The following is a 14,279-nucleotide window of genomic DNA, read 5'->3' on the forward strand; positions in this document are numbered from 1 at the left end:
TTTTTTTTCCTCTCCTGATATTTCCTGGAAGCTTGAGTTTTAGGCCTTTCCTACCTTAGAGTTAGAATTTTGCCACAGATTTCAGTGCAAACCTGCAAGTGAATCCTATTGCTTGTTTTGCCAGTGCCAGAGCCATTCAAAGGCAGAGTGGCTGCTACAGCTGCCACAGCCACCAACGGGGAGGGAATACCTGACTTGGCCAAGGCTATTGCTGGAGGGAGACCTTGCAGCTGGTGCTGATCAGGCTCACCTGACGTTTTTGGCAGCCAAGGAGCAGCAAGGCTGGCTAGTTAGGGCTCTACATCAACCTGTCTTTTTGCTTTATCCTTTATTTTCCTCTCTCTTTCTCTTGCTGAACTTCTGGCTGTGCTCTTAATCACCTTGCAGAGCTCACTTGCCCGTGTTTCTGAGAAGCCTTCAGGCAATTTTGTGCAGGGTTAGTGGTGAAAAGCAAGTAACTGAATCTCAGGAAGCTTTATGTGAAAGGGCAGCTTTATGGCTGAAGTGAAGTACCATTAAAGGATTCATTTTCTCTGACAGAGTCCTGTAAAAGTAAGTCAGTGGTGCTGTTGCTTGAGTAAGTTTGCCTGAGTTGGACTTCCTTGGATCAGTTTATCCCTCAGTAGCCTGGATAGAAATGCATAACAAATTCTGAGCAAGGTGGCTATTATGTCCAGGCACTGTGAATTAACTTATATGTATTTAATAAGCTTAATACATTTTCACCCACCTCCAATTCACCTTTATTTCAAAGAACTCTAAATAAAGAACAAGTGTTTTTTTATTTTCCATCAGCACTGACTACTTAGGGTACAAGATTCAAGGAATGTTCTTGGCTTGTGTGTTAAAGAAGCATTCATTTCTTCCTGCCAGTTAAAGAACGCCAGTCTCACAAATTTAGAAATCAGTTTGCATATCCTTGTAAATTTGTCAGTGTGTTCCTTTTTATTTGTTTGAAGTCTCAAAATAATTGTTCTTTGATATTTTTAGGGAATCTGAAAACAAGAAGCTGGTAATATATTTTATCCTTCTTTTTTTAGAAAAAAGTTATGTTAAAAACTAAAAGCAGTAATTTTCTTATATCCTGTTTTATAAACAGAGGTGGGACAGATTTTTTCCTTAATTTATAATAAAAATGTTTTAAATATGTATTTAAATATAGAGTGCTTTTAAGGATGAATTTTCTGATAGATTCTGCCAAAGTATTCTGCAAAGGAGGATTAGAACAGGACAGAAGATCCTTGTTTTATTAATATTTTTGGTTTCTCTGTTCAATTTAGGCTTTTTGCAGATTTTTCTCAAGAGTGTGTTTACTGAAAATACAGCATCTTCAGCTGGAGCTAAGAGGGGAATACTTGGGCTCCTGTGACTTGAATAACCTTTCCCAGAAACTACATGAATTCTGGTTTTGGAAGCTGCATCTGGCTCAGGAAGCCACGTCCACAGATGGAAGTAGCTGGAGATGGGTAAGGGTGGGAGGAATTGCAGTGGCCATCTATGTGCTCCTCTAAGACACCTGCTTGTAGCTGGTGCTAGAAACTTGCTACTGGGCCATTGTCTGACCCAGCATGGCCTGGATTGCCCTGAATATGGAGTACAGGGTTTCCTCTCCAGCACTGTTTCCACAGGGGAATTGTGGGTGAGGGTTGTGCAATGGCACATCCCTGGCATCCAATTGGAAAGCCACTTTCTTGAGAAACATCCATCAAGGTGTGGGTGTGTAAGGCTCAGTTAATTGGTAATTAATTTTGCCCAGTCTTCAAAGAGGAAAATTAATTTAATTACTTTGGTAGTTTCAGTCTATCAAGAGAAAAGATGTGACAGAAGCATCTCATGGCACATTTCACTGCCAAGATACTCTCCAAATCTAATAATTACAAATAGGGTTTGACTCAAGCACCAAGAGAATACTTTTATGAGCTTGGTCTGAAACCTTGAAATGTCAACAGAGAAACCTGAACTCTTGCACTTTTGGTTTTTCTCACCTGAAGGTGTCCTGAAGGTTTCAGGTACTGTTTCATATTTAAGGCATGGAGTACTGGGCCTGTGGAAGATGCAGGCCAAGACTGAGAGGTTTTTTTGGTTGCCTGAGCTGGCAAACAGATGTGGTACAGATTAAACTAGCAGAGTTGTGCTGTCTGAACATTCACAAATGTGAATGTTTGCTGGCTCCTGGCTACATATGTGCATTTGTTTCCTCATCTACTTAGGAGCGACAGCTGTGTTTCTGGGTGATAGAATTTATTTCCTATTTTTCCTCACAGAAGTCACAGGCGTCTCTGTGTTCAGGGGTAGGGTGGTGGTTGCTTTGCTTGGCAAGTCACAGATTAACTTGTGTACTGCACACATGGATGCAAGTGTGTGTCACAGCTCATCCCCTCCTTTTGAAGAGGACATAAGCAAGTAGAGAGAGGCTGGAGAAATTTGTCAGCTGGTAAAATTCCTATTCAGTGAATATGAACAAAGTTTTGGAAGGAGAAAAGTGAGCTTTCCTTTCTTAGAGTTTTCTCTGTTCCTCTGTTGAAAACCCAGGCACAACATATTTTTTTTTTTCCATGAATCCTCTTACAGTTCCCTGTCTACATACCCTCTCTTCTCCTTTAACACCTGACTTCTGTAACATAAAAGCAATAGGTCTGGAAAAGGATGTGGATCTGAAGTGGAAGAGGCAGTACATGCCTCATGCCAATGGAAGGAGGCACAGGTTGCTATGGAACTCAGCTTCCCCAGGAAAAGAGAAAGTGCCCAGGCGGGTGAGGTGTCCGTCCTGCTGGCTTCCCTGGCTGCTGCACCTGGGTCTAAGGCCAGAAGAGCTGGAAGCACTACCAGTAATGCTGGGAAAGAAGTAAGAGTTTGTGAGCTCCCATACAATCCATAACCAGGTAAATTAAATCTTAAAATCGTAGTTCCATGACAAAATATTTGCATCCGATACTTTTTCTGCTAGGTGCTGGTGGTTATGCTATGTGCTTGAAATGGTACAGTTTTTTGTATTTATCTTCATCATAATATTTTGGAACCTCAAGTCATTGTTCATTTTAAACAGATTCTGCCCTCTAAATATTGATCCTATTAAAGGTAAGTTAAATAGGGGCAAAAGTATTAAAAGATCCTTTTGACCTAACTGTTGACATTAATGACTACTGACAGTTTCATTTTACTATATTTTGTGAGTCAATTGAGCTTTCCTACTATGTGCTGCTGCATTTCTGGAGTAATTTGAGTTTATTTTCTAGATCTTCAACATTGGCAGCTTCAGCAAGGATCATCTTGCTGCACATTGTTCCAGGTTTACGTTGTTCTTGGAATAGTGCGCATGTATTAAATGCTTTAATTCTATGCCTGATTTACATTCACATTGTCCCTAGAGTGAGCTGGCTAGTACATTTAGAGAGAGATGGAATTCACATCAAAAAAGCCCACTGTCAATCTGAATATTTATTTATAAAATTCATTCCTGTCTCATCAATTTTTTTCCAGTTAAAATTTTATAATGAAAAAAGCATTTTGAAACATCATTAACTTTCTGGATTTTTATATTAATGACTAAAAATTTTGATATTTTGTTAGAAAATCAGCTTTTGTTCTGAAATTTCTTTAATTATATTTGATACTAAATGCTTTTCCTTTTCAAATAATTTTTGTAGCCACTTCCTTTCTGTCAAATAAAATATTTTTGATAATCTATTGATAACCTCTTCTTGTACTCTAGCATTTCAGCATTTCCATGTGGTACTCACATTTAAGTGAAAAGTTGAAAAAGTGAGGGCAGAAGAGAGATGTTACTTTTTCTTTTCCCTAAATTCCTCCTAGTAAATGTGTAGTTCATACCTTTTGCATTTTCTTGATCTTTCCTCTTTCTTTGTTCACCTCCATCCCACACCAAATCATATAACAAATAATTGTACAGGCCTGTTTTCCTTTGACTTCACTAAGCCTTTTTTCAACAAGTAGCTATAAAATTGGAGCAAATCTGTGATTAAAATGTGCTACAAATTTAAAGGGTAGGTAATGAAACGTGATCGTTGAGTTTCAGCTGAAAAATACTTGTGTTTTTGTTTTCCCTTAACCAATTAGTGGCTTGTGTGGGTTACTATTCTTATTTTTTAACTGTGAATTCTGATGCCTACTCTAGCTGAGATTTTTAAAATTTCATCTTTTATAACCTAAAGAGTTTTATAATTTTCTTATCCATTTACAATTATTTCATCTTTTAGGCTATAATTTCCTCTATTGATAGTTAGGAACATATGATTTTATTTTCTTTCTTCTTTCTTGTTCAAAAATTAGAGGAGAAACATAGTTGTTCATAATGTTTTGTTATAATAAAAAAAAAAATCTATGCACTTTAGTCATAATAAATAGTCCCATATTAATTTGGAGGTATTGAACAAGCTGAGACCTCAATATATTACTAGTCTGTCACTCATAACAGCATCTGTTTTTGACAGGAGCTCAAGAGTGCAGGTTTGAGTTTCATTACTTCATACAGTTCCTAATATTAGAAAGACAGACATACACAAAGATAGCAGGCAAGTCAATGAAGTTTGATCATTATCTACAATTTTAAACTGTTCTCTTTTCCTGCCATGGTATGCAGGTTTTTAATCAATACATTCTCTATTTTTTTTTTATGCTTTTTAGAAATGGAGAAATTTCCTGTAAAATAATATATTTTTTAAATATTAATGAACCCCTAATTTTGTTCTGTAGCACATATTTCCATAGTAAGATTTTGCTTGTTCAGCTTTGCAAAAGCTTTCTTTCCTGTGTCCCTTCCATGGATGTTATGTTTATAATTGTATGAAGTGAGATCTACTTAATCTGTGCCTGAATGTGTACTGAGATTCTGAAGTACTAAAATAATCACTAAGTGCCTAGTGACCAATTGGGTAAGCCTTGGGGATTTGTCCATTAGTGGTAAGATGATTTCTAGATTTGATAAGTCAAATAGGACTTTCTTTCCTGGGACATCAGCTTAGTGTTAGGAAGAGATTTGAACTAAAACTGGCTTGAATTAAAGTTTTGACACTTTAAGGAAAAAGGAATACTCTCTCACTGGACACTTCAGAAGTGAAACCCAGGCAATGTAAATCATGCAGATTCACCTTCTTCAGATACCTCTGCTGAAATACATATTTCTGATTTTTTATTAGGGACTAAGGATCTTGGGGTTGGCCAAAAGAAAATGTGCATAAAGATCTTCTGGGTTCTCTTGAAGCTGTTACAGAGTATTGGGGGGAAAAGGGAAGCTCCCTACTGGCTTGAATGTACTTTGTCTCTCTCAATGCTCAACAGCCATAGCAAGGAAATTAATTTGTTTAACCTTTTGAAACTAATTTGTTTAAAACCATTTCTAATATTATGTTTCTAAGACTTAACATGTTCATATAAATCCTGACCTTTCTTGAACAGATGGTGAAATTGATGGCAATGAGGATGCTTTTGAATGGCATATGGGAAATATGAGACCTAAGTAATATATTTGATTACTGATGATCAAGCAAGAACTGAAGTTTATCACAAGGATATCTGTTTTGAATAAATCTGTTCCAAGTTTTCCATAAAGGATGCGAAGCTCTTGACCCTGACCAGGTGCTTAGACATATAGTTGTTTGGTGCATACACTTCTGACAATATTTTTCTGAAATTACATTTTTAGTCCTGCATTAAAGGCTAAATTCCAATTGTATATACTCTAAATTAATTACTAATATTAAGTGACAGGAATAAAGTTCCTTTCCAATTAAATAGATTGAATTTATGCAAGTTACTATGGCAAAATATTTGGTCAAATTGCATTGCATCAAAATAACCCAAAGATAATTTTATTTCAAACATTGCATATACATATCTTTACTTTGTTTAAACTGAAAAAGAGTCTGGTAGCATTCTTAAAAAAAAAGTCAGAAAGAAATGTATATCTCTAGTTTTTGAACAATGTGGTAGAATAGTTGTTGTAGAATAGTATTTGTGACATACTGATGTCTGACACAGCAGGCAGTGGATAATGCTGTGTAACTTGACATTTCTCCTTTTTTTTTTAATTTCCCTTAGCAGAAATAGGGACTGGATAAAACTGGCTACTGTCTTCTATATGTGAAGCTTCATTATGTATGTAAACAGATTAAGAAATATCTCTTATTTCCATTCTCCTCTTAAATCACAAAATTAGTCTTTAAGTGTTTACATTTCTATTAGGGAAATAGAAATGTTTTATCTGCTCAGGAGAAAGAAGTCTTCAGCAGAAGCAGTAATCACTGGGGTAGGAGGGTTATGTTTTATTATTACATTAGAACACACTAGAAACTATTTTTTCCTGGTTGCTGGGAATATGATCTTTTTAAATCACTACTTGGAATCTTCAATCATAGAAGGTCACTAACAAAGTTTAAATATTTTGCATGAGGATGAAGTTTGCCAGGAGAATGGTTTTTGAGCAATGTAAGTATGTTAGTGTTTAGATCAGGTGTGTCACCACACTTGTAAATTTGCGAAGTGTGTGTGGTGAATTTCAGTAAATTGGGGTGACTGTCACAAAGGATTATCTTTAGGCTCTTAAGGACCAATTGTAGCACTGGGATTACTACTCTTGTTCAAATGGCTGTGGATTACAGTTATACACAAGAGGAATTAAAGAAATTAAAGGAATTAAAGTAATTATTTCCATTTGCATGTTAAGACTAAAATATAAATTTTTGCTCTAAACTGACGGTATAAGGAAGGATGAACATATGATTAGTCTATTTCTGTTTATTAATACTAAAAATTCCCACTAACTTTATGGGAAACTGTCCCTTTAGAACACATGGAAACTCAATGATAACAGTCCCAATTAAATTTTTGGGGGGTGTTGAACAAAACTATTTTGAGGATGTATTAGTTTTATCTGCTAGGGAGAAAAAAGTCTTCAGCAGAAGCAGTAACAAAAAGGGGTCTAAGTGAATAAAAAGGAGTCTAAATACTGAGTTTTTCCATGGATGTGAAGTAACTTGCTGGCCCTGCTATTTCTCTTGTAAGTATGCTATTAATATACAAAGAAACTATCTCAGAAAACTGGTTTAATCTAGTCCTACTCTGAGATGTAAGTGAGCCCACAACTTGAAAATATTGACATGGTTTCTTCTGGTTTAGGAATTAAGCTACCTGCCAAGAAGGTAAAATAGAGATATATGTTTCTAGCAATTTAAATTGATAAAACTGTTCTGCACACTACTCTAAATAGTGTTCTTTAGCTATCAATGAATTGACTTTTTTAGGCAATCATAATGTACTACCAGGGCAGATCAACATATTAGTGGTTGTCACAAATATACTTTCAGCAGAAACTTTATAAATTGATAGATATATACTGGACAATATTTAAAAAAATAAGTGGAATATTGAAACGCAGTATTTGTCAAATTGCTCATTCAATGCATGCCTATTTAAGCTGCTCACTACCAAGTGCCACATCCTGCACTTAGGTCACAACAACCCCCTGCAGTGCTACAGCTCGGGTGCAGTGGAAACTGCCTGGCAGAAAAGGACTTGGGAGTGCTGGTCAACAGCAGCTGAACATGAGCCAGCTGTGCCCAGGTGTCAGAAAGGCCAAAAGTATCCTGGCCAGCAGGACCAGGACAGTGATTGTCCCCTTGTACTTGGCACTGGTAAGGATGCCAAGCTGTGGGCCCCTCACTACAAGAAAGACATTGAGGTACTGGAGAGAGTCCAGAGAAGGACAATGAGCTGGTGAAGGGTCAGGAGTCCATATCTTGTGCCTGAGGGAGTTGGGAGTGTTTCATCTGGAGAAAGAGACACTGAAGACCTCCTACAACTGCCTGAAAGGAGGCTGTAACCAGGTGGCAGTGAGTCTGTTCTCCCATGTAACAAACTGCAGGATGAGAGGAAATGGTTTCCAGTTGTACCAGGGGATGTTTGGGTTGGATATCAGGATCAATTTCTTCACCAAAAGAGTTGACAAGTATTGGGACAGGCAGCCAAGGGAAGTGGTCGAGTCCCCATTCCTGGGGTACTTAAAAACATGTAGATGTAGCACTTAGGGCCTTGGTTTAGTGGTGAACTTGGTGGTGCTCAGTTAACAGCTGGACTTGATGATTGTGAAGATATTTTCCAATGTAAATGATTTCATGATTCTATATATAAGTGTTACGAAAATTGGGGGAAGCAGGCATGTAGAATAACACCGATGCCAGCTGCATAAAGAGATATTCTACTCTGTTTCAAGTCTTCCTTACTCTGCATTAAGCTCCAGGATATATTGACACTCTTCTGTTTTTATCCAAGGCTTCATACTCTGTCTTTTAGATGGTGTATTCCTCCTCGCTGTGCTTTTATCCCACACGGGTTCATTTCTTTCCCTAATGGCATTCCTCTGGCCATTTATTTCACTGTCTTTGCCTTTAGTTTTTTTCCACCATATGATTACATTTCCAGCCCACTGATTTATCTATCATGGAATACTGTAGCATAGCCCCCACCCACCCTTTGTGTGTTTTTCAGCTTTCATAGTTCCCAATTGATAAATGAAACAGGGAAGAGTATAAGACAAAGCAAATGAAATAAATTATATGTTTGAACACAGAGGGGTTCCTGAGATGATTTGTACTGTGTTTGGGATGTACAGTGAAAATACCCTGAGAAAAACATTGCCACTTAGGCTGTGTCTGAAATATGGTAAAGCAGGCCACTGTTGCATTTAAAATTGATCCAAGGGATGATTTTTCATACAGATTTCTGAAATCAATAAACAAGAGGTAGCTGAAGCCAATTTTCTGTAGTAATTTTAAGAGCTATGACAAAATCTACTGTTTTGTGTACTTTTTGTACTTATATCAGTGCCCTGGTTTGTCTCTTACCATGATCAATGGCAAGCTTCCATCCACTTTAGTTCTGCTACATTACCTGCAAAAAGGCACAATTTCAGTAATGCAAAACTTCTCCTAAAACCACAGCGATAGAAGTCATGTCCTTGGTAGAATACTTAGAAGCATGTAGACAATAATATGCTTTTCAAAATGCTTTTAAAACTTTTTTACCTTTTCTTCCCCAACCCCGCCCCCCCCCCCCCACCCCCCCCCACCCCACCAAATAGTTTAGAATTTGTAGTTTAGAATTTTATATTTAAATAACCAATGGCAACAGCTCTGGTGTATTCATCTATACTATTACTACTTCAAGTCAATGCTCAAGTTTACTTTCACACTTTTGTTAACAAGATCAGGGAAGATACAAGGAGGTTTTTTATGCTACCATGTTTATGTGGATTTGTACTTCACTCTGTGAAAAATTGTGTTGGGGTATGCTGCAGAATAAAGCAGATCTCGCTTTCTTTTAATACCAAATTATCTGTCTTGATTGAAGGTATTCTATAATATTGTATATATTTTGATACATATGTACACTTCTTTCTGGGAAATTTAATCTGAGATTTTCTGAAGAAGTTTTGTGTGTGAGTTTCCTTTCTTTTATTTATATTTATTTTTCTAATGAAAGGGAAACAGTTTGGTTTCTTAACTCATGTTCATATTCTTTTCAATCAGAGTTGGGAGTCTGCTAGGTAGGATTTTGAATTTCATTCTCTATCCTCTGTTTATTCAGAAGGTCTTGTGAGCCAGTTGCATTGAAAGAGTGGGATTTTCAATATTTTTGCCTTATGACTGCAAGGCGAGGGTGATTGCATTTAAAGGTTAGAACACAAAATTTTTTCCTGTCCTTGTCCTTTTAAGACAGGCACCATATTTCCCTTTCCTCGATCACAGATTCTCTGCTGCTGTTTGCATTTTTCAGTAAAGCCTTTTTCTACAATGACTGTCCTGATATTCACTAGGAACAAGGAAGTCTTGGCAATATATATAATGAAAAATTGTAACAATCTAATTTTGAATGACTAGGAAATGATGAAAAAGTTAGCTGTTACAGAAGGTAATTGTATTTCCTGTAATCCCAAGAATAGTATGTTGCTGGAATTTATTTTTTACAAAATTTACAAAACAGGAAGAGTTAATTTTTTAACAGGGATAGCTAAACAGCAGTCTTAAAATCAGAGGATATTTTTTTGTTGGATGGAACTTGCATATGGTCAGTAACTCATTTGTTCAGCTTTTGACTTGGATTCTTAGCATTTTTGTTTATATCTTTATGGTTAAATTTATAGATTCACAGTGACATTTTACAAACATACAGGTCTGCAACCATATTTTTTAGTTATGAAAGAATTGAAAACAATCTTTGAAATGTGTTTACAGCTCACCTAATTATCTTAAGAGCATATCCTTTCAAAAAAATTGCTTCCTCTCTACAAAATACTGGAAACCTTAGCCTTAAGATGAAAATGGTTCCGACAGTGGGAGGTTATTTTAAAGATTAATAGATTAAATTAAAAATTTGATAGAAATTTTTTTTTTTTTTTAAGGTCTGGTGATTTACTACAGCAGTTAGCAGGTTTAGTTACGTACAGACACAGGCTGAGATTTATGAACATTTCCCACGTATTGTAAGGGGAGCTGATGCCGGATTGCAAAGGTCAAGGCATTCCACATTTTTCAGCAAAGCCTAGGCTCTCATCTAAATTTACCACCTCCTGCTTCTAAGCGTGTGTTATCATGCACACGATAGGTCTTTTCTTGAAAATGTGTTTTTGGTTCAGCTTCCTTGCTCCCGAGACTTTTCTATTTTGGTTCCCAGTGTCATGTGATCCCCGTGGCCAGTGAGAGCCCCGCAGAGGGAATGGCAACAGCCTGCTGGGAGCAATGTAAGTCAGAAAAAACCCCTTGGTTTTTGCAGTTTCTGTCCCTCACACTCCATTTTAAATGCTGCTTTTACCCCGAACCTTCGCTGGGCACACCCAGTTATACCTATGGAAATGCTTAGAAGTTGGGTGTTTTGGTTTGGATTTAGTTTTTACTCTTTCAGACGTTACTTTTCTTACTATGTTCCTTTTTTTTCCTGTGTCCTGCAGTGTCGCTGAGAAGCCTAAAAAACCCAACAGAAAACAAGCTACAGGCACAGCAAAAGTTGCCTAAAGTATGTTTTAAGGTGAATATTTCAGGTGTAGTAGTATTTTGTTTAGTGTGTGCTATAGACAGTGCCATAAATCCTGTGCTGCAGTTGCAAAGAAACAATGTGACCCCCCTGTCCCATCCTCCAGCCCCTCAGTCAAAATCCTTCACGTAGGTAGAAAGACAATAAAATAATCTGAAATCACATTAGTGCCTTTACCAATTGGCTGAGACATAATGGGGAAAGGATTTATTTGAATTAGAGGGCAGTCACACCCAAGGCAGTGTATTGTTTTTCTGGTATAAATGAAGTGAAATACTGTATTTTGATGTCAGCTGATGCTGAGCGATACTTACACTCATGATATTGAAACCATGTATTGAGTGAGATTTATCATCGGGCTGCTTCCCGGTACAAAGTAAGAGTCTGATCTTTCTATTTTTCAGCACAGGCTCTGAACTTGGTAGAATTTATTGGCAATTACTGAGTAATGGTTTTCTCTAACTGCATTTTTTTTTTTTAATTGGATAAATATGGTTTTCCAAATATCCCCCCCCCCCCCCCATGGTTGGATATTATGTTTTACTTATTTTCTCTTTTTAGGGTTTTGGCTTTTGTTTTGATTTAATTTGGTTTTCTTTCCTTTTCCTTTGTTCCAAATTACACATGCTTTCTTGGGATTTTGCTTTTAAGTTTTGGAGTTATCGTTTAAGTATTGCTAAGCTTATTTTAAACTTGGGTTCCTAAGTGATATGCCTTGTTACCAGACAAAACTTGGAGAATGAGTGTTTGGAAAAAGGTGTAATGAAATAAGCTGGACTCTTTCTATTTCCCTTCATGGCCTATAGCATGGACTTCCTATTACATCACTTGGGAGGTGCAAAAGCTATTACTGAACTTTGCTTTATTTTCGTTGTATTTCTGATCTATACCCTAACAACCAGGTAATAAATTAAGGACTGTTGGAAGACTTTTTCCCTTTCGCCCTTCCCCAGATTAATTCGGAACAGAGAAACTTCACATAATGCTTACACTTTCTTCCACTGAAGTAGGAGGAGCATGTTAGGTTTTCAGTTCAGTTCTCATCATCATAGGCACTGGAATAAAAAAGTACCAAACTCTGTGGTGTTGAATCGTTGCAGTGTCAGAAGAGCAACAGCATCTCTCTGTAAATATCTGACTCAGGAACTGAATGCCATTAGAAAAAGCCATACTTATTGTGCAAACTAGATGAAATTTTGGAGCCAATCTTACAGAACTTTTGTTTAAGGGTTTGTGTTGCTAGTTTTGATAATAAAGTGAAGCATGTGCAGGACTGAAGACTGCTTATAATGATTTAAAGGAAAATGTCCATTAGATTATAAAACAAGTTCTAACCCAGTGTTGCCTATCTGCCTCCACTTCACTTCATGAGTTAGCTTGCGCCAATGTGCAAATAATGGGAATTTTGAGATTGCTGAGCTGGATTTCCTGTTGCTTCCTACAACATAATACTCAGGCTTGTGAATGTAAGCCTAAGAATTGTGCCAATCTTGTGGCAACCAGAGAAATTGCAATAGGTAAAATATGAGTTAAATGAGATGTGTGTTATCACTTATTTTCTTTCTCTTTTTTTTATTTTTCCCCCCATGTGATTTATTTACTTTGTGCTTGTTGGTTGTCTTTGCTTCTGAAAAGGAACATACAGAAAGAGAAAAAGAACATACAAAAAAAAAGAGGGGGGTATGGCGGACAGTAAAAAGCTTGGCAATGAGGACATTTGAACAATGGCACAGCTTTCCTAGGGAGGTTGTGGAGTCTGTGCTTGGAGATACTCCCAAGTGAACCCTGCCCTGATCCTGACTAACCTGCTGTGGGTGACCCTGCTTGAGCAGGAGGTTGTGCTGCATGACAGAGACACTGAGGTCCTTCTGAGCCACAGTGGTCCCATCATCTCAGAACTCCCCTCTGCCATTTGGAGCCGTAGACAGCACTACGACTCTGGGGAGAGATCAGAAGTCGTGTGTAGACTTTAATCTTAGACTGTCACTTGCATAGTTTAGGCCATTTAATTTTGCTCCTCAGCTGAGTCATTAATCATTCATTTGGCATGATGGCCATGTTTGTCTTGCTGGCACTGCCCAACACACCCTGCCTGAAATGGCAAGGGACAGCACACTGAGAGCAGCTACTCCAAGGTACTTCAGGCAGCATCCCATATCTTTTGTCTGCTGTCTCCTGAGGCACTGAGGAGACATTGATGAAAAGAAAATGAAAAAAGAGTAAAATTAATGTGGGAAGAGTGTAAGTAGAAAGTAAAGGGAGCCAACACAGACTGTATAATACTGTATAATTGCAAAACAAAATCTCAATGACCTTATTTGTGAAGACACAACCAGTTTATCCGCACTTGAAGAATACAGAAGGCAAAACCATACTACTATAAGCTATACTACTATATAAAAGCCAACGCAGACTGAGTTCTTACACCCATCTTGTTACTCTACTTGAATCTTGCTGTGGCATCTCCAGAAGCTGAGGAGGGGATGTAGATTGCACAGGCTATGGCAGGGATTGTGGAAGGAGGGGAGGAAGAAGCAGATCTCACAGGAGCCCTTGGAGGCTGATGAAAAACATAACGCCCCAGTCCCATACACTGTATGCAGTTGTACTCTATGGTGAATGGTAGGTACAAGGGAACATGAGATCACTGGGTAGGAATAGAAGTATGAAGGCAGAGAAAACAAAATTTAATTTTTTTTAATATATAGAAAATGCAACATAAAATGTGCATGAAAGGTGTAGATAGTTCAAGTAACACCTTTCACATTAACATATGGATATAATTTTAAATAAAAATGGCAAAAACCAATAGCTTGACTTGCAATTTGGAAAGATTATTTTAAATCTCTTTCTGCTGTAGGTGATGATTTTGCTTAAGGACTATTTATCTTGATGAGATTTAGAACACTCATCCTGAAAGCAATTGCCAACATAAATCCAAACAGGTGACTGTGAATAAATTCAGACTGGAGCTGAAAAAGTAGATGGGTTCAGCCTCCTATCAGAAGGGTAGGCTAGGACATGTCGCTGTTTATAACAGGCTCAGGGAGCTGGCTGCAGGTGATGTGGGTTTGGTAGCAAGGATTACACTCAGTGACTCAGATGTCTATTTCCATTTCTGGATAAATTGTGTAATTGGAATTTAGACAGCATTCTTTTTTCCTGAAGAAGATACATTTAAATATATAACAATTTATTTTTTAATATATTATTCACTTTTATTTTTCTTCCTTTTT

General features: G+C 37.3%; 1 protein-coding gene across 2 annotated transcripts in view; it reads left to right on the forward strand.

Annotated features, from left to right (window-relative positions):
- Positions 1–14,279, forward strand: part of ESR1 (estrogen receptor 1) — a 182,188-nt gene that overhangs the window by 11,103 nt on the left and 156,806 nt on the right. The window contains exon 1 of one of the 2 annotated variants that reach the window (XM_021540602.3): positions 9,180–10,753. The exons of the other annotated variant lie outside the window; for it this stretch is intronic. Within the exon in view, the coding sequence (XP_021396277.3) occupies positions 10,729–10,753 (25 nt within the window). The 5' untranslated portion in view covers positions 9,180–10,728. Of the gene's footprint in view, positions 1–9,179; positions 10,754–14,279 lie in introns of those variants that run through there. 2 annotated transcript variants of the gene reach the window in all.

Source organism: Lonchura striata, chromosome 3 (genome assembly GCF_050655825.1).
Source record: "Lonchura striata isolate lonStrDom1 chromosome 3, ASM5065582v1, whole genome shotgun sequence".
Classification (NCBI taxonomy): Eukaryota; Metazoa; Chordata; class Aves; order Passeriformes; family Estrildidae; genus Lonchura; species Lonchura striata.